The 23,324-nt window shown below is 35.9% G+C and overlaps 1 protein-coding gene across 4 annotated transcripts in view; it reads left to right on the top strand.

The window, feature by feature from the left end:
* LOC148949127 (carboxypeptidase B-like) overlaps positions 1-23,085 on the top strand; it is a 111,813-nt gene extending 88,728 nt beyond the window's left edge. For all 4 annotated transcript variants that reach the window (XM_089092834.1, XM_089092833.1, XM_089092832.1 and 1 more), the window contains 3 exons: positions 12,784-13,042; positions 19,250-19,436; positions 22,767-23,085. In XM_089092834.1, coding sequence (XP_088948960.1) covers positions 12,784-13,042; positions 19,250-19,436; positions 22,767-22,948 — 628 coding nt within the window. In that variant the 3' untranslated portion in view covers positions 22,949-23,085. The remainder of the gene's footprint in view (positions 1-12,783; positions 13,043-19,249; positions 19,437-22,766) is intronic.
* The last annotated feature ends 239 nt before the right edge of the window (positions 23,086-23,324 follow it).

Raw genomic sequence — 23,324 nt, 5'->3', positions numbered from 1 at the left:
TTGAGAACTAGCTGTTTAGTTGAATATCTTTTTTCGAGTTACTTGACTTTATTGTAAATAAAAGTGATTTGAACTGAACTGCTGCTAGTGCCACTATTGCTAAGGCTAGGGGTATAAAATCAAATTTTCAAGCAATGTTGAGGGAGATATTGAAGTAACCAATAATGCATTATCTGAATGCTACTGTCGCAACTACTACTGGTATCTATACTACTATTACTACAACTACTACTAATGTAACTACAGCTACTGCTATTCCAAATAATACGGATATTAAGACAAAATATTCAGAAAATGGAAAGGGCGGTGTTAAGCGAAATCAAAACACCCTATATGCATAAAGGATGTCAAAAGGGTGTATTAGCAGTATCTGAGATATGACTTATTGTATTCAGCTAAAATTTCCAGGGGCCGAAAATGCTACTCCCACTTTTGCTACTATTGCTACAGCTACTAGTGCTTTTGTTAAACTAAATCAAAATGGTTTAAGTGCATCCAGGTTATCAAAATGGTATCGTAAGACTACAATCGGGTGTAAAGTAAAAACTTTCAGGGAAAGTTTTTGTTGCTATCAAATTAAATCAAAAGGCACCATGTGCTTGCTGGTTGTCAAAAGAACGTATCAGCAATATCTCAGAAATGGCTGATGATATTTAGCTGAAAGTCTCTGGGCTACCTCTATTGCTCCCGCTAACTCTACTGGTGCTACTAATACTGAACTGAGTCAAAAGAGCTTAAGTGCATCTAGGTTATTGGAATGTCATAGATACAATGTCTGAGTACCAAAATAAGGTATTAAGTTTAATTTTTCTGGGAAATTGAAGGGGATGCATAATTAAATCAAACGGCACTATGTGTATCTGGAGTGTCGAAAGGGCGTATGTGCCATATTATTAAGGTTATTTTAACCCATTATGCAAAAATACTAAATGTTTTAAATGGACTAGAGAGAAAGAATAAAAAAGGAGAAAAAACAGAACTCGGCTACACGAAGAAAACTGAATAATTAAAAATCCGGACATAAATAGCAATGAACAATCATTCAAGTTATTGTGGCATACAATGATAATTGACTTGGGTCAAATGCCTTTGGAAACCAAAGTAAAAAATTTGCCTAAATAATGAGGTTCAAATTTCATAAGGAAATTTTAATAGGCACTCAAATAAAAGCCGACGAAATGTTTTTTTTTCATTAGGTTTACTTTAATAATTGAATTTACAATAATTTTTGGATTATTGTTAGCATCGATGAGGCTAGTCTTTTCATAATTGATGGCTGAAGATCCCTGAACGATCTTTTTCCTCGTCCCTTTCTACCTCAATTAATAGTGCTGTTCCTCAACCCCTTATATTTCAGTTAATAGTGCTGTTCCTCATCACTTTATACTTCAGTTAATAGTGCTGTTCCTCATCCCTTTATGCTTCAGTTAACAGTGCTGTTCTTCATCCCTTTATACTTCAATTAATATTGTTGTTCCTCAGTGGCATCATTGAGAAGGGGGGGGAGGGAGTTGGCCCCCCTCCTCCAGTAATTTGGAGAACGAATTATTAAGTAGCTTCAAAACTGTTGCTCGTTTTTAGTTTCAATTTCGTTCTTTACTTTGGGCAGATAATTTTTTTTAATTAATCCATCCTCATTTTTCATATAAGAAAACATGAAAAACAGGGATCCATTAAACTTCCTAATATTTCCCACATTAGTCATAGGCAGCGCAATAGCGCTACCTAAGTAAAGAACTATTTTGGAACAATGTAGGCTATTATTTATTTATTTTTTTCTTGGTCTTAGACCAGGGCACATAGTATCGAAGGAGTTGTCGTAGAAACTTAGAAAAGGGCTCATTCGATTGCAAATTGGAGTGGACAGTGCCCTTTTTAATAGTCGAAAGTGATTGGAGGGCAACTAGCTCCCCCCCCACGCGCATCATTCCCCAAAACACATCCAATCAAAATTTTGAGATAACCATTTTGTTCAGCGTAGTTGATTTCCAGATAGAAAATATGTTTTGAGGAGGACACTCCCCCACAGCCCTCAGGGCAAGGGTTTTAAGTTATGCCCTGGGGGCATATAAGAACGATGTTCGTACAATGTATTATTTATTATTTTTTCATTTAGACCACGGCACTTCGTATCGAAGAGGTTGTCATAGAAACTTCGGAAAGGGCTCATTCAATTGAGAATTGGAGTGGCTTGTGCCCTTTGTAATAGTCGAAAGTGATTGGAAGGCAACTAACACCCCTTCCACGTCCACCATTTCCAGAAACACATCCAATCAAATTTTGGGACAGCCATTTTGTTCACCTTAGTTGATTTCCAAATAGAAATTATGTGTTTGAGGAGGATACTCCCCCACATCCCTCAGGGCAAGGGTTGTAAGTTACGCCTTTGGGGCATATAAGGTTTTATAGAACGTGCTGTCGTAAAAACTTCAAAAAGGGTTCATTCGATTGGAAATTGAAATGTCTTGTGCCCTTTTTAATAGTCAAAAGTGATTGGAAGGCAACTAACACCCCTTCCTTGACCACTATTTCCCCAAACTCATCCAATCAAAATTTTGAGATAACCTTTTTGTTCCACGCAGTTTAAAGTTCAGGAAATAATACCTTTGGGCAAGACATTTCCCCCACAGTCTTCAGGGCAAGAGTTATAAGTTATGCCCTGGGGGCATTTAAGTTTTTATTGAAATCTTTGTCCTAGAAACTTGAAAAAGGGTCCATTCGATTGGAAATCCAAAAGTCTAGAGTCCTTTTTAATAGTCGAAAGTGATTTGAGGGTAACTAACCCCCTCTCACGCCCACCTTTTCCCCAAACTAATCCAATCAAAATTTTTAGATAGCCATTTTGTTCAGCGTAGTTGATTTCCAGATAGAAATTATGTTTTTGAGGAGGACAACCCCCCCCCCCCCAGCCCTCAGGGCAAGGGTTGTAAGTTGTACCCTGGGGCATGAGAGGTTTTTATAGAAAGCGTTGTTGTAGAAACTTAAAAAAAGGCTCATTCGATTGGAAATTCAAAGGGCTAGCGCCCATTTTAATAGTCGAAAGTGATAGAGGGTAACTAACCCCCCTGTCACGCTCACCTTTTCCCCAAACACATCCAATCAAAATTTTAAGATAGCCATTTTGTTCAACGTAGTTGAAAGTTCTGTAAATTAGGTCTTTGAGGATGACAACGCCCCCCCCCCACAGCCCTCAAAGCAAGGGTTGTAAGTTATGCCCTTAGGGCATCTAAGGTTTCTATAGAACATGTTGTCGTAGAAACTTAAAAAAGGCCTCATTCGATTGGAAATTGAAATGGCTGGTGGCCTTTTTAATAGTCGAAACTGATTGGAAGGCAACTAACGCCCGTTCCACACCCATTATTTCCCCAAAAACATCCATTCGAAATTTTGAGTTATCCAATTTTTTCTATGCAGTTTAAAGTTCAGGAAATTATATCTTTGATTAGAACACTCCTCCCACAGTCTTGAGGGCAAGGGTTAAAAATTATGCCCTGTTTTTTTTTTAAATCTTTGTCGTAGAAACTTGAAAAAGGGCTCATTCGATTGGAAATTCAAAGGGCCTTTTTAATAGTCTTGAAAGTGATTTGAGGGCAACTAACCCCCCTCTCTCGCCCACCTTTTCCCCAAACACATCCAATCAAAATTTTTAGATGGCCATTTTATACAACGTAGTTGAAAAGGTTGGAAGTTATTTCGTTAAGGATGACAACGCCTCCACCCCCACAGCTCTCAGGACAAGAGTCGTAAGTTATGCCCTGGGGGCATATAAGGCTCTTATAGAAAGCGACGCCGTAGAAACTTCAAAAAGGGCTCATTCAATTGGAAATTGAAAGGGCTAGTGCCCTTTTAATAGTCGAAAAAGATTGAAGGGCAACTAACCGCCCTCTCACGCCCACCATTTCCCCAAACACATCCAATCAAAATTTTGAGATATCCATTTTGTTCAACGTAGTCGAAAGTTCTGGAAATTAGGTCTTTTAGGATGATGACCCCATCAGAGCCCTCAGTGCAAGGGTTGTCAGTTATGCCCTGGGGGCATATAAGGTTTATATAGAAATTTGTTGTATAAATTTCAAAAAGGGCTCATTTGATTGGAAATTGAAATTGCCCTTTTTAATAGTCGAAAGTGAGTGGAGAGTAAATAACCCCCCTATCACGAACACCATTTCCCCGAACACATTCAATCAAAGTTTAGAGATAGCCATTTTGTTCAACGTAGTTGAAATTTCTGGAAATTATGTATTTAAGGATGACAAACCCCCCAGAGCCCCAGGGCAGAGGTTGTCAGTTATGTCCGGAACGTAAATGTGGCTCTTACAGATAGTGTTGTCGTAAAAACTTCAAAGGAAATCAATTTGGAAGAATCCTGAAATGACTGATGCTCGTTTTAACGGTCGAAAATTACTTGAGTGCCCCTAGCTCCTCTCGCACGCCTATATTACATTAACACACATCCGAAGAAAATTTTTAGATATCTATTTTGTTCAACGTAGTTGAAAGTTCTGAACTTGGGTCTTTTAGGATGATGACCCCATCAGAGCCCTCGGTCCAAGGGTTGTAAGATATTCCCTGGGGGCATATAAGGTCTATATAAAAATTTGTTGTAGAAATTTCAAAAAGGGCTCATTTGATTGGAAATTGAAACTTCCCTTTTTAATAGTCGAAAGTGAGTAGAGAGTAATTAACCCCCCTATCACAACGATAACGACCACCATTTTCCCGAAAAAATTCAATCAAAGTTTAGAGATATTCATTTTGTTCAACGTAGTTGAAAGTTCTGGAAATTACGTACTTAAGGATGACAAACCCTCCAGAGCCCCCAGGGCAAAGGTTGTAAGTTATGCCCTGGGCGCATATAACGTTTTTACAGATAGAGTAGTCGTAGAAACTTTAAAAGGGGCTAATTCACTTTAAATTCGAGAGGGTTAGTACCCGTTTCAATAGTTGAAGGGGATTGGAGGGTAACTATCGCCCCTAGCATGCCCCCCATTCTCCCAGCCACAGTCACTAAAATTTTGCAGATAGCCATTTTGTTCAACGTGGCAGAAAGTCCTGCAAATTAGGTCTCTGAGGATGAGATCCCCCCCCCCAGCGCTCAGGGCAAGGGTTGTAAGTTGTGCCCTAAGTGCATATAAGGTTACTATTTAAAGCGTTGTCCTAGAAACTTCAAAAGGGCTCATTTGATGGGAAATTGAAAGGGCTAGTGCCTTTTTTAACAGTTGAAAGTGATTGAAGAGTGACTAACGCCCCTCTCACGCCCACCATTTTCCCAGACACATCTAATCAAAATTTTGAGATAACCATTTTGTTTAACGTAGTTGAAAGTTCTTGAAATTAGGTCTTAGAGGATGACAACCCCCCTCACAGCCTTTAGGGTAAGGGTTGTAATTTATGCCCTGGGGGCATATAAGGTGTTTACAGAAAACGCTGTTGTTGAAACTCAAAAAGGGTTCATTCGATTGGAAATCGAAAGGCCTTGTGCCCTTTTTAACAGTCGAAAGTCATTGGAAGGCTTGACATTTTTATAGTAAAGATCGATGTGGGTATAATGTATTATTTTACATTCCAGGGCACTTCGTATCGAACGTTGTCGTAGGAACTTCGAAAAGGGCTCATTAAATTGAAAATAGATAGGGCTGATACCCTTTTTAATAGTCGAAAGTGATCGGAAAGAAACTAATCCCCCTCCCAAGCCCACCCTCCCATTTGACTTTATTTTTAAAAACTAAATGTTGCCTTAAGATTAAACCAAAATGCACTAGTTAATGCTAATTCCAAATAAGGCATCAAAGCAGTATCCCAAGAACGACTGAGGGTATTGTGTTCAAACTTTTGGGGCTACTTCTGCTCTTAAAATTTAACCAAATCAAAATAGCGTATGTGTATCCAAGCTGTCAAAGAAAGTAAACAAACGTTTTGGTGAATGGTATCTTGTTTTTCATTTCAAATCATCTAAAGGAGGTAGGAAACTAAATTAAACGCTAATGTTTTTGTCCATATTTTTAAAAGGGTGTTTGTTGTTAAAAACTGCTGGAAACATTTCTCCAGCATACAAATAGCAGGCCAAACTACGAATTCTGAAAAAAAAACGAAAAGATTAAAAAAAAATTTTCCCTGAAAAGACTATGTCAATATAAAACAAACAGAAATTAATTAAAAAATGTTTTCCACAAAATAAGTTTTTCAAAGAAAAGTAAAGAACTCCATTAAACAAAAGATGAGCAAAAATAAAATCAAATAATCAACCAAGCGTGAAACCACGACAAATCAGCATCGATAAAAAAAATGAAACCCAAAACGAACAGATATTACAATAAATAACCGAGTCAAACTCAAAACGAGCAGAAATTAACATAAGTTATGATCAACACTCCTATGCCGTCCCAAGGCCAGAACATAATTTGAACTTCACTGAAAAAAATACAAAAGGATGTGTATTGTCAGTTTAGTATACATATACTGATGTTTAGTAATCACTATATTAATATTATTTGACTTATTAAAGTTATAAAAGTAAAAACATTTATTACTTTTTTATAAACACTTTAAACACTGTTATTACTGTTATTAGTTATTACTGTATGGAGTATTATTACTGTTATTAGTCGCATTTCAGGCCATGCCAGTCCTACTTGTGTGACCTTTATCTCTGCATCTGCATGCTGTACGAAATGTCTGTTGCAAGTATCCAAAGGATAAAGCGAATCCGAAAAATATATGTATATTTTTCTCACAAAATAGAAATTTTATGCTCGCAAATAAGCTGTACCAGCCTTTATCTATTGTTATCAGTTTTACCATGTAGCATTAGGAGACCGAGCTTCGCTTGGTGAAGGGAATTCTAGAAAAAGAATATTCAGGGCCCTCCTCTTCCTTCTGGAAACGTTTACCATCCATACCGTGATTTATACAAAAAAAAACTTTTGTGTAATTTTTCCAGCTTTGTTTTTTCTTTTTTTTTTCTTTTTTTTGACAAAGATAAAAAGGGAAGGTAATTTTCAAACTCTAGGCGTCAATTTTTCCCTTCCAATTGGCATCCCTGGTAAGTTTTAATTAATGTAAGGTTTCTACCACGTTTAGGAAGGGTGTGCGAGAGCACAGGATGGCTGACCCCCAGCCCCCCATTGCAATTCCTGGTTGAAGGGCCACGAAATGGAGATCAGCACCGCCGTTTTGGACCTTAAGGGTCTAGTGCCGTCATACTTACTTTACTTACTTACTTTTTCTACCACAATGCTGCCAAGAATCGTTCAGATTTTCTGGATATTCTTAATCAAACAATTCTCAACGAATAAGCTGATAATTCACACATTTTTTTTTCTTCGAATACTTTAAATTAAAAATACTGTCGCTATTTCAAACGTAAGGAACATTTCCAGGGGGAATCTCTGCTGAGGAGAATTTCCGTAGGGGTGAGGGGAAATTTATCTACCGGTTTTTTCATTCGACAAGACCCTTTTTTTGTTATTTTTTATTTAAAAAAAGAAAAAAAAACAACCCAAAGCAATCTTTGGGTGCCGTGTGTCACTTTATGATTGTCTTATAAAGTCAAATTTGTAAAGAGCAATTAAATATAAAATCAGCTTATAAATGAGCCCTTAATTAGCTCTATATGATGTCAATGTGTCCAGCCCAGGCTGCTACATACTCAGTAAATTATTAATTCAGAATAAGTGCGTCCTTAGGTTCACGATGTAAGATGGTCAAACTTTCGGTTCCTTATTCAGTTCCATAAAAACCAGCTTTGTTCAGCTCTCAACTTTAATGTGTTCTGTAGCGTTATTAAAAATATAATTTTAAATGGCTCTAATCGGGTAATGAAATCAATTACTTTCTTACTTACTTTCTTTGGCTTAGAAATAACTTTATAAAGCACGCTAGTGCATTTAGTTTTTTGTGGGAGAGGGATGGGGGGTGCTCCTTGGCGTGAGGTCAATACACGATAATGGTTAGTCGAGTTCATGGGATCCCTGCATCTAGGCTGGAAGAATTTAAAAGAAATTCAGCCCTTTTTAGTAATGTATTCCTAACGCCCCTAGCCCATGATAATAATGAAGTTTTAAACTCTTTTTTAGTCCACCCCTAATAAATACTTGTTTTTTCATGAGATAGTTAATAAAAACCAAAATATGAGGAGAATATCTTTTTGGAACTGTCGTGGATGGAGGAGCGGGCAAGGTACAATTGAATTTTTTTTATTTGAATCGGGTACGGATATTTTTGGATTTTGGGAAACATTTTTAGACGAAAGTTCGGCCAATAAAGTTAAAAATAGCGATTTCCAATTTTTTCATGTAAGCAGAAATCGAAAAATGCAAGGTGGTTTAGCAATACTAGTTAAAAATTATATTCCGGCACGGATGAAAGAAGAATTTCTATATCTGAATAGTGAGATGATTTTTGAAAGCTGTATTGTTGAATGTTTTTTACCAAATAATAAAAAATTATTAATTGCTGCAATTTATCGCCCTCCCTCATCTAGCATGGCAGACTTTATTGACAAATTTAAAAATATGTTAAGTGTAATATTTAATCTTCAAATGCCGTTTTTCATCCTTGGGGACTTCAATATTGACTTGATGGGATGTGTCCCATCAAGCCAGCAAGGAATTGACCAACACGTTCTTCAATTTTTAGAGTGTAACCTTTCTCATGGTATGAACCCAGTATGTTTCATTCCGACACGAATAACAAATTCTTCTTCTTCTCTGATTGATGACATTTTTGCATCTCATCCATGTGAGGCTACATTCGTAGTTATGGAAGATACATCTGATCATTGTATTTTAATGTCTGACTTCAAAGCGCAAAAGATAGTCAATAAAGAAAATCCTATGAAAAGGAGAAATTTCTCACAAGTAAATATGAATTAACAGAAATCTAATCTTAGCAATGTATATTGGAGTGAAATTACTAATGAGAATGACCCAATTACTTCCTTAGATATACTTTATCGAACTTTGAATGAAAAACTGGACCTTCACTGCCCATTTAAAAATACATGTCGAAAAAGAACCTCGCCCAAAAAACCTTGGATAAGTGTATCACTTTTAAAATCTATCAAGGAAATAAATCGACTGTATAAGATAAAAATAAAATACCCCTCGGCTCATAATGTACAGCGATTCAAAAATTATAAAAATTTGCTGGTTAAAATTCTTAGAACAAGTGAACAAATTACTATGAAAATTCATTTAAAAAATCTGATTCGCCTCGGACTACATGGAATTTAATCAAGGAAAAAATTGGAAATAATACTAAGTCACCACACCCTGAAGTGATCATAAATGAAAATGGTATTGAATCGAAGGGGAAGGATATTGTTGCAGATTATTTTTGTAATTATTTTTCTCATATTACTACTACTGTTGAACTGAATTCCCCGGAATCTCCGTTTTATTCATAAAAAGATTATCTCCGGTCATCTGAACATTCTAGTATGTTCATGGCCCCTGTTACTTTCGGTGAGTTCCAGAAAGTAATTGCGAATTTAAAAACTGGCAATTCCGTAGGTCTAGATGGACTCTCCACAAATATTCTTAAAAAAATTGCTTGTGCAATCCATGTTCCGTTGCTTCACATTTTAAATGCATCTATATCGTCAGGGATGTTTCCAGAAATTTGGAAATCTGCACGAGTTATCCCAATTCATAAGAAAGGTGATATGACAGATATAGGCAACTATCGCCCAATAGCTATTCTTTCTCCAACATCTAAGGTTCTAGAAAAAATTATTACAAAAAGAACTGTTTCGTATTTCGATAAAAGAAATTTATTTATTAAAAATCAGTTTGGATTCAGATCGGGTCATTCTACTGAACAAGCTATTGCTGCGCTAATTTTAAAGATTAATGATTAACTAAATGATGATAATCATGTGTCTACTCTTTTCTATGATATAAAAAAGGCATTTGATACGTTAAAACACGAAATTTTTCTGGAGAAAACGAATAACACAGGTATTAGAGGTAAATGCATAGGTCTAATAAAATATTACCTGCATGGTGGAGAAACTCAGGTAAAAATAAATGGGCAGCTGTCAAGCCATATTGTTACTGATGATATTGAGTCCCCCAGGGATCAATATTAGGGCCATTACTATTTTTGATTTATATAAATGACCTTCCGAGGGGTTTACCCCAAGATAGTAGCTTAGCAGTAATTTTTGCAGATGATACGGCGGTGACAGTAAAAGCTATTACCCTATTTTTGTTGGTTGAGAAAATGGTGATAGGAATGAAATCTTTGAATAAATGGTTTGCATGTAACTACCTAGCTCCAAATTTTTCTAAAACCGAATTCATGATTTTTGGGCGGTCACAGCGGACAGTAAATGAAATTAACATAGAAGAGTTAATTGTAAATCAAAGTAAGATGAAAAGAGTAAAATCATTTCTTTACATTGGGATTATTCTCGATGAGCTTTTATCCTTCCGTAAACATTCTGACTATTTGAGATTGAAACTTGCCCCTAACTTAGGTTGTCTTCATAGATTGAAACATGTGTTTCCTTTTTCCATCCTTAAAATTTTATACCATTCATTGATTCATATCTAAATTATTGCCCTGTAATCTATCTCAACACATTTACGGTCCATCTGCAACCTCTTCAGATAATTCAAAATAAGGCAATTAGAATTCTGGGTACTTTTGTTCATCGCCCAATAAGGCTTCAAAATCTCTCGGAAACTCAAACTTTATATGTTTTTCTCAATATACTTAATCTTAAACAGCTGAAATACCTGCATACAGCAATGTGGTATTATGATATTCAATCTTCAATAAATTATTTCCATGATTTGGGTATAATTGAGATTCCGATTTCTCCTGCCCACCACGTCCGCTCCAAGAAGTATCGCCTTCCTCCAATTAAATCAGAAAGAGCTAGATTCTCGATCAGATATCAGATTCCTCATTTTGTAAATAAACTTAATTTAGTAGAAATGTCCCCAAGTTTCAAGAGCAGATCTTCTTTGAAAAAACATATTTCAAAAAAGGTTCTTTGTCTGAATGTTGGAATTGATGAATAATTGATATTAGTATGAATTTTGTTGGGGTCTTCTTGCGATGGGGTCGCCACCTGTTATCTCCTACCTTGTATGTTTTTTTTTTGGTTTTTTTTTTATATCCTGTATTTGTTATTTCGGCATTTTCTTATATTTGTTTATGGCCGACACATCGAGCCCTGCTCTCCGTCGACCAGTTTAGAAATTTATTTGTCATATGTTTTTGTCAATAAAAGGTCTTGTCTTGTCTTGAAACTGAAAGTAGAACAAGACTTACTTACTTAGATCTTCCTACGCCTGGGGACGCATAGGGCAACGACGCTTGACCATCAACTTGACCGATCTTGCGCCAAAAGACCAAAGTTTGTTCAGATTTGTTCAGGGACTCGTCGCCTTTTTCTTCAGGGATTGACCAAGTGTGTTTATCTTCCACTCCTTTGAGTGCCGGATGGGGTAATAATTTAATAGGAATTTGATTCCCATCTACGTTTTCTTATAGTAATACAAGAACAAAGAGTGAAGACAACCTTAACAGTGAAAGCAGCTCAAGTTTGACCCAATTAATTAAGAAACATGATCCAATTAATGGTCCAACTTCAGCTTTGGCTCATACTTGTGATGGCCCCTTTCAACAAAGAGACTTGATTTTCCCTTAAACTAATGGGCGAAAACTCGGAAAAAGAATCATCGGATTTTCAGACGTCTTTAAAACACACTTAGGCTTGTGTTTTTCACAACTTTTCTAATACCCCTTTCCCCACAAGTGGTTTTATAGGAAAGGGGTTGAGGGACCCTTGCCCCAAGCACAGATATTTTAGGGCGCAATCATTTTGTAGAATAAAATTTTTATCTTTATTAAAAAAAAGTGGGGGTCGTAGTTGGCAGTAAGTTTCTTACTGTAATACTTGTATAATAATACTTAATACTTACTGCAAGGATAAGAAAATTGAAGAGGCCAGAACCGCCACTACTTTCTGCCGAACGATGGCCCATGCTAGTTGACCATCTGGAGGTGGAGCCCTATTCACCTCCCCCCCCCCCCCATAAAAATGCTGAAGCTACGGCCCTGCTTTTCTTCACCCCTTTATACATCGGTTAACAGTGCTGTTTCTCATTCCTGTAAACTTCAGTTAATAGTGCTGTTCCTCATCCCTTTATAGTTCAGTTAATAGTGCTGTTCCTCATCCCTTTATAATTTAGTTTAATAGTGTTGCTCCTCATCCCTTTATAGTTCAGTTAATAGCGCTGTTCCTCATCCCTTTATACTTAAGTTAATAGTGCTGTTCCTCATCCATTTATACTTAAGTTAATAGTGGTGTTCCTCACCCCTATATGCTTCAGTTAATAGTGCTCTTACCACTAATACAGACAACAGTAGTTTAGTATTTTTGCGACGCAAGCCTTCAAATCTCATTTAATAAACGAAAACTTTGAAAGAAGTAAGCACAGGTCCCAAATACTATAATCGTCCCAAGTACTGAAAAAAAACATGATATGTTGCACTTTTCGTTTGATCTACATCCCTCGAAATGATTTGATTAAGAAAATGATTCAATGATTTGAACTAAAATGAATTGGCATGATCTTGCTTGTGGTGTGTACTATTGAGATTTCAAGCAACTGAAATTACTTGAGATTCACAAAGGCATATTTTCTTAGTACATATTTTCTATTGAGAATATTTTGGTGTATTTAAGTGTTAAATTAAGCTAACCTGTTGATCGAATAAAATACCTGTCTTTCTATTCTTCATTAAATTGCTTGAATGATTCTCTAGGTATTTCTTACCGGTAGTAAACCCTGATGGTTACGAATTTACATTCTCAGGGGATCGACTTTGGAGAAAAACTCGTTCGAAGAAATCCTCGACTCGATGTCTTGGTGCAGATCCCAATCGCAACTTTGGTCACGAATGGGGTGGACTGGGTACGAGCAATAATCCTTGCAGTGAAATCTATAGAGGAGAAAAGGCGTTCTCAGAACCAGAAACTGCCGCTATGGCCACATTTATAGAAGATAAAAGTTCTACTCTGAAGGTGTGTTAACATTTATTTCCCTACTTTTTTATTAACAAAACTTTAATATTGGCCCTGGACAAAAGATGAACTGTGCCATTTTGGATCCGGTTATTGTTCCTCAAACACAAAAACTCGCCTTTAAGCACAATATATCGTGATATTACTTTAATTGTCAAAGGTAATCACAAAAAGCAAAAAGACATTTTTGGTTCAATCTTCGTCTTTCCTTTTTACACCAGGTGGAGGCAAATGCAGGGGTGCCCCGTATTCAGGATCCCCTCCCCCAGTTTTTCAGTAAATCAGTAAAAGGAATTAAAATTCTCGAAATAGTGGCGCAAAGTGCCACTATTTTACAGGCTTATTTTTTTTCAGTAGGGTAAATGGGCCGAAGGAAGTATATAACATAAAATAAAAGAAGGAATATCAGTCTCAGTTAGTAAAAAACAAAAGATTAAGTCATTCTAATAATAATATCATCCAAATCAGTAAGTAAAAAAGACCAGCCCGTCTGTAAAATTCATTGCTCTACCCCCCCCCCCCCTCCTAAAAAAAATTTTGGCTTCTGACAACACTGGATGATTGAAACTAATTTCAAGGTGGAGGGAACCCCTGCCCAGTACCTGAGAAAAGAATTTTCGAGATACAGTAATTTTAGTCAAATGCCTTAAATGCTTTATTCAGTTTATTATAATAATCAATAATAGCATTAAATAAACCCTAGATTAGAAATCTTTGAATATTATTAACATCATTCAAAGACAAATTCCATACTAATATATCAAAAGAGAAAAGAAAGAATTACAAGTCAGCATGATACAAAAAAGCTATATTCTTGCTATGATAAATCGTGTAAATTCTACAAAATTTTGAATAGAAAAAAAGTAGGAAAAATTTTGATAAATCGTTTGAACAGTCAAGTTTTAGCGATCTGTATGAACCAAATATTCCAAAACGTGTGTTTTTACTCCCCAAGTGCAACTGTTACCTAATAGGGCACACATTTAGGTACAATACTTTTCTTTCCAGCCGAAACAAAATACAATCCCAGGCCCTAGCTTGAGCCTGGGATTCGGCAATTGGGAGCCGCATGCTTGAGCTACTGAGCTAGCCGGGCTTGTTGCTTCTTAGTTTTGTATTGCGCCTTTGATATTTTTACATATACGGATACAGACTTCTATACGGGGCTCTATACTGAACTAATAATAGGAAACTATGCACACACTACTACTACAACTACTGCTACTACTATGGTTAGATATACGGATTTTTATACGTATCAGGTGCTTTTATTTATGTTGCAATCCCTAGAGCTGCTGACGCCTAGCAATTACATAGGTATAACTTTTACATTACATAAGTATTACTTAGGTATAACACCGAGTATAACTGCGGTTGAGATTGCTGTGTATCATGGTTCAGGACAGGAGAGATCATGTTACAGAGGGTTGAAGCTCCTCACTTTGAGTTTTCTTGTTGATTTACAAAAGTTGATTTGAGGTCACTACCTAACCGCAGAACAACTTGGCACTTGCACTGTAGGTATGTTAGCAGCATGGATAAATCATCAGCGTATTTAAAATGATCCCCTATTCCCGAAAACACGTAATTTATCAACAACAGAAATAGCAGGACTGCATGTTTTGCGCCATGAGATGCACCGAATGGTGTTCAGTCTCACCCCCGAGTCAAAATCTCCTGGGAACTGTGTATAAACACGATGATAACGGCCGCAAAGAAAAGCAATAGCACGCAGCAGAATATGCTCATTTTTGCACCTACCGCCTTTAATTGTTTGGCAGCTACTGACTTCATATGTATGATCATTTTTATTTTGATTGAAATTATTTTGAATTTGGTCACAACCGAAGTTCTTACTCAAAGCCGTGTCTGCATATACTGCTACAAGGAATTCCTCATTGTGTAAGATAGTTCTCATTGCAGAGTAAAAATTCACATACTTAACTGTAAGTTTTGTTTTAGATGTGAATAATTTGATATGATTCATTTAAATGATTTCTAATACAAAAGTAGCATTCATTTAAATGATCCTATGGTTCCCTTTATGTCATGGGATTTACAAGCAGGATCATCGAATCACCGACTTGACAGCCACAGTAAAGCTCATAACGCTTCTTTACAAGTGATGCAAAATTCCATTTTTGAGACTTGAAATTCAACTCGTTGTAAATTTAGCAGACATTCTCTTGAAATTATTATATAGATTAATTAATCTATATAGATTAATTAATCTATATAGATGTATATTAATCTAACTAATCTATATTAATTATCTAGATTTACACACCTTCTCTATGTGATGATTAAGTAAAAAACAAGTTTTTTTTTAATAGAAAGTAAGGAGCAACATTAGCACTTAAAACGAACAGAAATTATTCCGTATATTAAGGGGGATGTCCATGGGCGTGCATAGCTTCTTCTCTAGGGGGGAGGATTCTGTTATGAAGGGGGTTGGGGTGAAAGTTATATTGGCAGTTTACAAAACCTTGCATTGCCAGCAAGTTCTATCATACCTATGAAATCTTTTTCAATAAGTAATCACCAAAAACCATAAATCATCAATAAGTTTCAGCATTAATCAATCTTCTTGGATTAGAGCTAAATCTTTCCAAGACATTATGGATCATTACTTTGTGTTTGACTTTTATTCATTTCAGCTGTTTATTTCCAGCCTTTTCAACCATCTACCTTTTATCAACTGCTTTATCAGCCATACCTTTTATAAATTAGAAATTCTAGGGGGGACAGCCATGGGCGCCCATAAGCTGAATTCCAGGGGGGGCAAACTTCGTCTAATTGCTACTTTGAATGCTATATAATAGAAATCTCAGAACAAAAATTTAAAAATAAGGCAGCATCATTCAGCCAGGGGGGCAAGAGCCCCCCCCCTGCCCCCCATATGGGCGCCCATGGGGACAGCGGCCCCCACTGCCCCTCTTCCGTATGCCCATGAGGCTGCCTCCTCCTCAACACCTTGCTCTTTACGCTAAAGTTTGTAGTACTTTTGGAAAAAGCTTCTCATTGTTCCAATTAAACGAACATAGTGTTTCAGAAGTCGTTCTTAAAGAATTGGGAGAAAATTTAAAGTTTAGCGCAAAGAGCAAGGTGTTGAGAAGGAGGCAACCCCCTTCATATACGGAATACTTTCTGTTCGTCTTAAGTTTTAATGTCGCTCCTTACTTTCTGTTAAAAAAAAACTTGTTTTTTTTATTTAATTTCTGAACGTTTTTGAATTAACACAGGTTTTGAAATTAGCTAACCGTATATGAATAATTAAAGCAAAATTTGCCTATTTATTTTACTTTTTTTGGCTAAATGGCATTCTCCAAATTTGTATTGTACGAATTTGAGAAAACGGGCTTGGGAGGGTGCCTAGTTGCCTTCCAATTTTTTTGGTTCCTTAAAAAGGGCACTAGAACTTTTAATTTTATTTACGAACGTTTTTATTAATAATAAATATACGTAACTTACGAATTTTCTCCCTATTCCTTAAGAATGGCTTCTGAAACACTATTTTCGTTTACTTGGAACAATGGGAACAGCTTTTTTCATTATAATGCTGAATCAACACTATAAGCCCATTCTTTTGATATATGTTTATTGACATCAAAATTCCGTCTTTAAAAGTTTTGATTACTAGTGAGCCTTATCGCTTGTTTTTTACTGTTTTTTTTTACGTATATATTAGTATGTATATGAGGGGGTTCACCCCCTAGTCAATACGTCGCTCTTTATGCTAAATTTCGGATTTTGTTGAAATCACAAACCCCTGAATCACAAAGGCCGTTTAATTAGAATAGATAGCTCTTTTGAAAGTACTAAGAAAACTTTAGCGTAAAGAGTGAGGTGTTGACTAGGGGGCAAACCCCCTCATACACGTATTAATTTTTTTCATTTTAAATTTTAATGTTGCTGCTTACTTTTAGTTGAAAAAAATTGTTTTTTTTATTTAATTTCTGATTGTTTTATAAATAATGCTGGGAAATCCGCCGCCCCCTTCATAAAAATGTCCCTTCCTTTAATAAAACATCCAGCATGGAAAGATCCTGCCACGTAACCCCCTCCTCAGACCAACCCCCCCCCCCCACCAGAAAAAAATCGCTCCTGAAAACCTGTGTATACTTCCCAATAACCAATACTATATGTAAACAATGAGCAAAGTTCATATTTTGCAGCCCGTCCCCCGGGAACTGTGGGGATTAAGTCTTCCTCAAAGACATATTTATTAAATTTTGGACTATGCTGAACAAAATGGACATCTCAAAAAACTTCTATTTTCGTTCAAATGAGCCCTCTCACGATATTCTAGAACTACTGGATCGATACGATCACCACTGGGGAAAAAAACGAAAAAACAAACAAACAAACACGCATCCGTGATCTTTCTTCTTGCAAAAAATACAAAATTCCAGATTCTTGTAGATAGGAGCTTGAAACATCTACAGTAGTGTTTTCTGTTAGGCTCAATCTGATAGTTTGATTTTCATTAAGATTTTATCACTTTTAGGGGATGTTTCCCTCTTTTTTCAAAAATGAAGTATTTTTAAGGCTCGTAACTTTTGATGGGTAAGACTAAACTTCGTGAAACTTATATATTTGAAATCAGCATAAAAATCCAATTCTTTGAATAAATCTACTGGTATCAAAATTCCGTTTTTTAGAGTTTGGGTTACTATTGAGCCGGGTCGCTCCTTACTTACAGTTCATTACCACGAAACTGTTTGAAAGCAAAATGCTGAAATACAATATAAACAATAATGTTGTATGCTTTTATGCTTGCACTTCGATTCAACCTGAAGAATCAAAAAAAGGAAGCGTACATCTCTCATCAAAAAACACTTTTTCTAAATTTCCATTTATTGGCACCAAACTTCACTTCTTGAAATAACCAGGTTTTCCTGCCGGTGAAAAAGATTACTATATTTTAGTGATTTTTTTGGTTGATTTAGCGATTTTCTTCAATTATCTATGGAATTACGTGCTGATTTTGTAATTTTTTTGGCAATGAGAAAATAACTTGAAATGGTGATAAATAACCAAAGGTGGCCACCCTGGACATATCATGAGCAAGAGCTCGTGATACAGCACACTTCCAAACAGAAAGGAACTAGTGAATGAACTGCCATTGAGCTCAATACTGACACGTCATATTGACAGATTTAAAAGTCTGAGCATGTCTAAACCTGAGCTGTGTTTTCAGGCACCGGGTTTGAAGCGTGTTTTGAGCAGCTTTGGCAAAATTCGTTTTTCAGGCTCTCCATGTCGAACCCAGCGAAACTTAAAATCATTTTCATCTTACGGATTCCAAGCGTGTTGGCCACGGAATCCTCAAAATTGTAACGCCCAGAATAGCATGGCTGAACATGGGTTTTGAAAAGATATTCGCCCGTGTTGAACCCGACACTCAAAACGAATATTTACACAACCCGTGTCAAACTCCGTGTTGGATGTAGGCGGCCTGAAAACAGGGCTCTGGATTAACCTATACAGTCTTATTTTTTGTGCTTCAGCATGATACTGCAAATAAGTTTCCTTCAATACAGCTTGGTCAAAATCACCATATATGAGGCAAAGTTTCCTATTAGGCTACCTGCCAAAGAAAACACTAAAACAAGGTTTTGAAAAGTAGCTATTATAAAAACACTATGCCTAAAGGAGAGATTCCTTCTACACATCGAATTTCAAGAAGGAAAAAAACGCACCTGATCCAATTCAGATTTATTGTCAAAAAAGTCTTCTCAAGAAATGATCAGAAGACAAAAAAATTTATATATAGATATATAGAATATGTACATAATGCATATACCATAACCCCATAACTTCTGATCATATAATGTGTATGCTTGATCGACTTACTGATTAATTTTATTATGACAGAGTTCACAAAGCGCAAAGAAACTCCAGAAATGAAACCAAAGTGTTGTACTTGATTAGTATATGTTTGGGAATAACTTCTGTGACAGTCAAGTATGCAACATTTTTTGGGGGAAAGGGGAGCTGAATTCTGTTGGATTACTAAATATTTGCAAACAGATCAAATATATAGCCTACTTGTAAAATTACCAAAATGTCATCATAAAAATTTTAAGGTATGAATTGAGGATGGGGTGGGGTATTTTGAAAAGCGTCCAGGGTACTTTTTAGCAGGTAAAAAATTTAAAAAATAAAATATCTTTAAGAACTATTTTAATTTTTTTTATGTTTTAGGTATACCTGACATTTCACAGTTATGGTCAATATATTCTCATTCCATGGGGCTACAGGAATAATCAACGTCCCGAAGATTACAATGAAATGAAAGATTTAGCAGATTTAATGGCTGATGCGATTAAAAGGGAAGGAGGGCCTACATTTACCGTTGGAAACTCAGCTGACGTGCTCTATCCTGCTGCTGGTAAGGCTTATACTACGACGAAGTATTCATAGTGAAAAAAAACGAAAGATTCTCATGTTTAAGAATTTTTTTTTTTAAATCATACTTTTAAGGATGTTCAATACGAAAACTTTCATTTTGGGATTGTTAGCATCGACTGGCAGTCTCAAAGACAAAGGACCCATTTGCAAGCTTTCCTCAACACCACAGGGAGCTTCCAAAGAAATTCTGGTATAAATTACTAGGGGTTTTTAGATGTGTCAATAGTTTAAAATGCTAGTTCAAAACAAAAGAAGCCTGTAGTTTCTTGCTAATTATTAAGTAAGTTGTTCTTACTATTTGTTCAGGCTAATCAATGTACGTACAGCATAAATAATCTGCATTCTGTGTCCTTAAAGATTTCAATCAAGGCAGTTAGCCCAACAGGAAACTTCAAAAGCTGTCAAATTATTCAATTATTTTTCTTTTGAGCTGATTTTTAATGTTTTCTAAGCAGGTATACAAGAATATTTTTAGGAGCTGCACTTTAAAAAGAAAATTCAGCTCTTTTCAGTCAAAAAACAAATTTTATGTTTTCTAATGATATAAGTTTCATTGAATCTGAAAATCTCTATTACTGGCACAAAACAAGAGAAATTAAATGATTTTTCTAAGATTTTCAGGAAAACAGGGGTCGGCTTTTAGTTTTCTGTCGTTTATTCAGATCTCTTATGTAAGTTATGCAAGTTATGACGAACCCGCCCAATTAATTCTGAATAGTTTGGCCACACAAACTAAAAAAGCTTGCAATGGACGAGATAGAGTGATTCTTTTAGGTAAAATTAAATAAAAAAAACAAGTTTTTTCCACTGAAAGTAAGGAGCAGAATTAAAATTTAAAACGAACAGAAATTATTACGTATATAAGGGGGTTCGCTCCCTAGTCAATACCTCGCTCTTTACGCTAAAGTTCGAATTTTTCTAAGTTCCAATTCTCTAAGAATGGATCACATAGGCCGTTTAATTAGAATAGATAGCTCTTTTGAAAGTACTAAAAAAAACTTTCGTAAAAAAAGAGCGAGGTATTGACTAGGGGCAAACCCCCTTATATACATAATAATTTCTGTTCGTTTTAATTTTTAATGTTGCTCCTTACTTTCAGTGGAAAAAACTGTTTTTTATTATTCAATTTCTGATCGTTTTCTAAATAATGCTGCGAATTCCGGCGCCCTTTCATAGAAACGTCCCTTCTCCCATGAAAAAATCCTCCACAGAAAGATCATCCCACGTAACGCCCTCCTCCACCCCCCCCCCCAGACAAATCCCTCCTGAAAACGTCTGTATACTTACCAATAACCAATATTATATGTAAACAATGGGCAAAGCTCATAACTTGCAGACCTTCCCCTGGGGACTGGGGGGGGGACTAAGTCATCCTCAAAGACATATTTATTACATTGTCGAATTTTTTTGAACAAAATGCTTATCTCAAAATTTTGGTCGGGTAACTTTGGGAAAAAAATGAGCTTAGGAGGGGGCCTAGTTACCCTCAATTTTTTTGGGTTACTTAAAAAGAGCACTAGAACTTTTAATTTCCTTTCGAATAAGGCCTCTCGACATGTTCTAGGACCACTGGATCGATATGATCACCCTTGGAAAAAAACACGTATCCGTGATCTTTCATCTGGCAAAAAATACAAATTTAACATTTATTCTGACCCCCCCCCCCCCAACAAAATGTCCGGGTCGTAAAAACGCAAAAAAATGCATTTAAACAAGCTTTTGATGCGTTTTTAAGTTTTTTTTGTATCCCCCCCGCCAAAAAAATACCCTCCACCCCTGAAAAAAATCCTGGCTAAGGCCTTGGCTTCTATGTATGCTCTTTTTACTGTCCTCACGCTGGATATACTCAAGATTTTCCCCCACAGATTTCCTGGTTTTCTAAAGTAGGATTTTGTACCAGCCCAAGACTTCTTAAAGAAAATAAACCCGGATCTACAAGCGTTGATTTATTGATATCTGAACCTTCAATAACAGGGAAAGGTATGATACTGCAACAGTGTTTCCGCCAATTGTTACAAAAATTAGAGTATACGACTTGAAACTTGAAAAGCTCTTTAAATTAAACTAGAAATAGTCTTTACAATGTATTTTGTAAATGTAAACAAGGGTTTCTTGGCTTTGTAGAATCTATTTAAACAAAGAAACTGTATACTGCTGTATTTGCAATGTAAACTAACCATAATTAAAAAAAACAAGTCGTTTCAACTGAAAGTATGGAACAACATTAAAAATTAAAACGAATGAAATTATTACGTATATGAGGGGGTTTGCCCCCTAATGCCCCCTAATCAATACCTTGCTCTTTGTGCTAAATTTCTTTTTAGTACTTTCAAAAGATCTATCTATTCTAATTAAACGGCCTTTGTGATTCAGAGGTAATTCTTAAGGAATTGGAACTTCGAAAAATTCAAACTTTAGCGTAACGAGCCATGTATTGACTAGGGGGGAACCCCCTCATATGCGCAATAATTTCTGTTTGTTTTAAGTTTTAATGTTGCTCCTTACTTATCTAATTTTACCTAAAAGAATCACTCTATCTCGTCCATTGCAAGCTTTTTTAGTTTGTGTGGCCAAACTATTCAGAATTAATTGGGCGGTCTTGCCCTAACTTAAATAACTTATTGAACCAAGTTACTTCTTACTTACAGTTTGTTTCCACGAACTGTTTGAAACGTAGAAAATTGAAGTTTGTTGAACTTCAGAGCTCTGACGTGTTTGGTATGTCTTATAACCACATTAGCGTAAGGTCTTACGTAGGATTGCGAAGCCTTGCAGAATCCAGTGTGGAGGGGAGAAGCGTAATTTGAAGCGTACTTTATACTTCTTTCTCACTACACTTTGACGCTTGTATAGCTTAAGACTTTGTGTTACGTTATGCAATCTTACGGAGCAAATTTACGATATGCAAATCTTTACGGAGTACACCAAGTAGACTTCAGCTTACTTAGAAATTTGGTCCGTAACATTATTTTATGTTGTGGAAGTCAACACAGCAGCAACAAAATAATATTTCTAGATGAACAACTAAAAAAAATCAAAATAAATCAATAACGTTTTCATAGAAAATACTTTATGCTTGATCAAAACTCGAATCTCCATCTCCATACCACATTTTAATTTTTGAATATTTTGCTTTTGATTCTGAAGATTTTTGACCATGATTATGAAGGTCTTGTGAATTTTTAAGGTAGCCTAGAATGAAAGGACATTTTTTTAAACAGTTATGCTTAAGTTGCATAAAATAGCAACTTGGCCTAGAAAATTACGTACGTATGTAAATACCACTTTAATGTCTGTCTAATTATTATAGGTGGCTCTGATGACTGGGCGAAATCCATTGGCATACCCTACAGTTTTACAATTGAATTGCGAGACACGGGCAAACATGGATTCATACTTCCAGCTAAATATATTAAAGTTGCAGGAAGAGAAGTTTTTTCGGCCTTAAAAGCTGTTTCAACACATCTGACACGGGCAAACATGGATTCATAGCTCCAACTAAATATATAAAAGCTTCAGGAAGAGAAGCATTTTCTGCCTTAAAAGCTGTTTCGACACATCTCTCTCCTTAATATTTGCCTGTAATCTATTTATTTTATTGTATAGCTAATAAATTATATTATAATGTTTACGGCACGAGCTAGAACTAAACACTCCGTCAGAAACTATTTATCATCATTTTATGTCTTCGATTTGTCTGTCAGTGCCAATAGTTTACAAAAAGTGTCAGTGTTTACTTATTCTGTCATCGTGTCATAAAACAAAATTTTATTATTTTATCGTGTCATTCCAATACTGTCAATGTTTTCAACCTAAAAATACTTTCACAGCAAAATGTTGTAAACACTTGCTTACCAAAAACCAAAAT

Source organism: Artemia sp. Qi Xiang Cuo, chromosome 8 (genome assembly GCF_049724085.1).
Source record: "Artemia sp. Qi Xiang Cuo chromosome 8, ASM4972408v1, whole genome shotgun sequence".
Taxonomy (NCBI): domain Eukaryota; kingdom Metazoa; phylum Arthropoda; class Branchiopoda; order Anostraca; family Artemiidae; genus Artemia; species Artemia sp. Qi Xiang Cuo.
This window is presented reverse-complemented; position numbering and strand designations above follow the sequence as displayed.